Source organism: Hippoglossus hippoglossus, chromosome 10 (genome assembly GCF_009819705.1).
Source record: "Hippoglossus hippoglossus isolate fHipHip1 chromosome 10, fHipHip1.pri, whole genome shotgun sequence".
NCBI classification, from domain to species: Eukaryota; Metazoa; Chordata; class Actinopteri; order Pleuronectiformes; family Pleuronectidae; genus Hippoglossus; species Hippoglossus hippoglossus.
The window spans coordinates 27,296,078-27,299,518 of NC_047160.1; the positions used below are offsets into that span (position 1 = coordinate 27,296,078).

The 3,441-nt window shown below is 46.4% G+C and overlaps 1 protein-coding gene across 1 annotated transcript in view; it reads left to right on the forward strand.

Annotated features, from left to right (window-relative positions):
* LOC117769102 (uncharacterized protein slr1819-like) overlaps nucleotides 1-1,570 on the forward strand; it is a 15,648-nt gene extending 14,078 nt beyond the window's left edge. The window contains exon 3 of the mRNA XM_034597721.1: nucleotides 550-1,570. Within this exon, the coding sequence (XP_034453612.1) occupies nucleotides 550-1,570 (1,021 nt within the window). The remainder of the gene's footprint in view (nucleotides 1-549) is intronic.
* The last annotated feature ends 1,871 nt before the right edge of the window (nucleotides 1,571-3,441 follow it).

The window sequence follows — 3,441 nt, forward strand, 5'->3', positions numbered from 1 at the left end:
CGGAGGAAATAGTTATCATTTTAATGACGCTCTCCATTCATTAAAACTCTCCTCTTCCCTCCTGTGGTTTGGAAGCAGATTCATACAAAAGCCTCGCTTCAATTACCTCCGAGTTAACCCGCCCTCCACATTCACATGCAGGGGCCCCGTCCCCGAGGTGTGGCCCTGAGATCCAGCCTCTGGCCCCTGCTGCTGTTAAACAGGAGAAACCTGAACCTGGAGCCCCCCCCCCCATCAGACAGACTGGCATCCATCATGTGTCACCGGCAGAGTCCTGGTGTCTGTCATGAACCGACACGGTGGTCGAGTGTAAAGAGGCGGCACGAGGCCGAGAGGTCACATGACTACACATCGTCTCTATTTTTTAATTCACAGCCGCAGGTTTGATTCCAGACTTTGATCGTGTTGCCGGTGGATTTAACCAACTTGACTTTGGACTGAAATACTCATCGTCAAATCTTTTAAATCAAGTGGAGTCGCCCCCTGCTGGGCGTTACACAGAATACAGGTATTTCAACTTTGGCTTAATTTTCTGGACCAGACCTGCAGAGACCTGCAGAGACGAAACCTGCAGAGACGAAACCTGCAGAGACGAGACCTGCAGAGACGAGACCTGCAGAGACGAGACCTGCAGAGACTAAACCTGCAGAGACGAAACCTGCAGGGACGAGACCTGCAGAGACGAGACCTGCAGAGACGAAACCTGCAGGGACGAGACCTGCAGGGACGAGACCTGCAGGGACGAGACCTGCAGAGACGAAACCTGCAGGGACGAGACCTGCAGAGACCAGACCTGCAGGGACGAGACCTGCAGAAACGAGACCTGCAGAGACCAGACCTGCAGGGACGAGACCTGCAGAGACCAGACCTGCAGAGACCAGACCTGCAGGGACGAGACCTGCAGAGACCAGACCTGCAGGGACGAGACCTGCAGAGACCAGACCTGCAGGGACGAGACCTACAGGGACGAGACCTGCAGAGACCAGACCTGCAGGGACGAGACCTGCAGAGACCAGACCTGCAGAGACCAGACCTGCAGAGACCAGACCTGCAGGGACGAGACCTACAGGGACGAGACCTGCAGAGACCAGACCTGCAGGGACGAGACCTGCAGAGACCAGACCTGCAGAGACCAGACCTGCAGGGACGAGACCTGCAGAGACCAGACCTGCAGGGACGAGACCTGCAGAGACCAGACCTGCAGAGACCAGACCTGCAGGGACGAGACCTACAGGGACGAGACCTGCAGGGACGAGACCTGCAGAGACCAGACCTGCAGGGACGAGACCTGCAGAGACCAGACCTGCAGAGACCAGACCTGCAGAGAACAGACCTGCAGAGACCAGACCTGCAGAGACCAGACCTGCAGGGACGAGACCTACAGGGACGAGACCTGCAGAGACCAGACCTGCAGAGACCAGACCTGCAGAGACCAGACCTACAGGGACGAGACCTGCAGAGACCAGACCTGCAGAGACCAGACCTGCAGGGACGAGACCTACAGGGACGAGACCTGCAGATCTGCAGGGTGTTTAACGCTGAACTCTCCTTGTGCAGAATATTAACGTGAATGTCGTCTTATAACTTATTTTCACATTTTATTATTTATTTATTCATTATTTTTAGAGAAAGAAACTTTTAGCAGCTTTTCGATGGCGTTTTATTGTGTTGTTGTTTAAGAGATGTATCTTTTTATAATAATAGTAAAGTTGTGTTGTATTATCTTTACATCATACATTGTGTTTATAGATCTGAATTATTACATTAAAACAAAGTACAGATATAAATATCATATTTTACTGATCTGAACAGTTTCTGTGACTTTTTATTTTAAATACGTGATAAATATATTTAATTGTTTTTTTCAATGTAATGTAAAAGTACCAATACCACAAGGTAAAATACTCTTAAAGTTACAACACGTCTCCTCACATCTTCTACCATCAGGAAGTCCTCAGTACCACTGCTGCTTCATCTCCATCAGACATTCTGTAGAAACACTTTAAACATGAAGTTACAAACTGGTTCTTCTCATGTAGTGAATCCTGTTGTTGTGTTGATGTGTTGTTGTGTTGTTGTGTTGTTGTGTTGATGTGTTGTTGTGTTGATGTGTTCAGGTCCATCAGCACCTGTTGGACTTGTGTCCTGGGAGAGGATCCTCACATGGGACTGAGCTTTATTCACTGATCACTAAGTTTCTGTTTGACTCTTGTTGAGTTAAGAACAGAGGAAGTTGATCCTTGTTAACATCTATGAGACATTATTATTAAAATGTACTTAAAACTATGTAAAATAAAACTTATATAATACTTCATCAGCATATTATTGTTTTATATAAACTCAGAATGTTTAGTCCACTGAGTCTCATCATAGGGGGCGGAGTCTTTCTGAAGTCACATGACTGATGAGAGACGACAGAAGAGAAAAAAGTTGTGTGTAGTTTGTGAGTTTTTCTCTTTTACTTTGTTTTGTCTTTACAGAATCTTCTTTCTTTCTTTCCCTCCTTCTCTCCTTTCTTTTCTTCCTTCATCCCGACGTCCATTTATCCTCATTTTCTCTGTCCTTCCTCTCTTTCACTCTTTTCTTTCGTCCCTTCTTTATTCCTGTCGTTACTTTTCTTTCTCACGTTTTCCACCTGATATCCTCTGGGGGAACTTTTAACATGTTGCCTTCTTGTGTTTAAGTCTTTTTCAGTTGTTGTATTTTCTGTCGGCTCAGATTGCTGCAGGTTGCGCAGCTTCGCCGCCGCCGCTGGCAGCTAAACGATGCAAGCAGACCCACGACTACAATTATGATGAAATCAAAGCAATTTGGTTTGTCTCTTTTTGTTTGGAGTGTCTCATTAATACGAGATAAACCGCAGACATCAAAGAGAATCTGCAACGACGAATGAAACGCTGACGACCATCTCCGTTCATTTGTTTCTCTAAATCTCGTCCAAAAAGAAACACTCCAGCTAATTGCAGATTTTGATCTGCGGCACATTTGCATGTCTGTGAAGCTTCGGTGTTTCTGCGAGTGTAGAAGCTTCCTCTCACCTGGGGGCCGACACTGTAACACCTTTTTAAAATGGCAGAAAACAACATTTGATTAGGGACTAATCACGATTTTCTCTGAACAACACTTTTAATATTTCAGGCTCTTTCTCCGGATGCAAATGAGCACGTTAGTCGCGCCGCACATTAAGAAGTCAGAGCACAGCCGAGTGTTTTTCACTCTTTTCTCGTTGTGTAATTAGGGCCCAAATGTTAATGAATTATGCTAATTCCTAACAATTAGCATATAATATTGGAGACAATCAACAATTAGCATATGCTGCGTTGAAGAACAATCAGAAGCTGCTGCAGTCCCATGCCGCCGCTCGGCCTGATGTATAGGAGCGGCCCGGCGAGCAGGGTGATCTGATTACATGCAGAATCAGCATGCTAATTACTGCAGCCT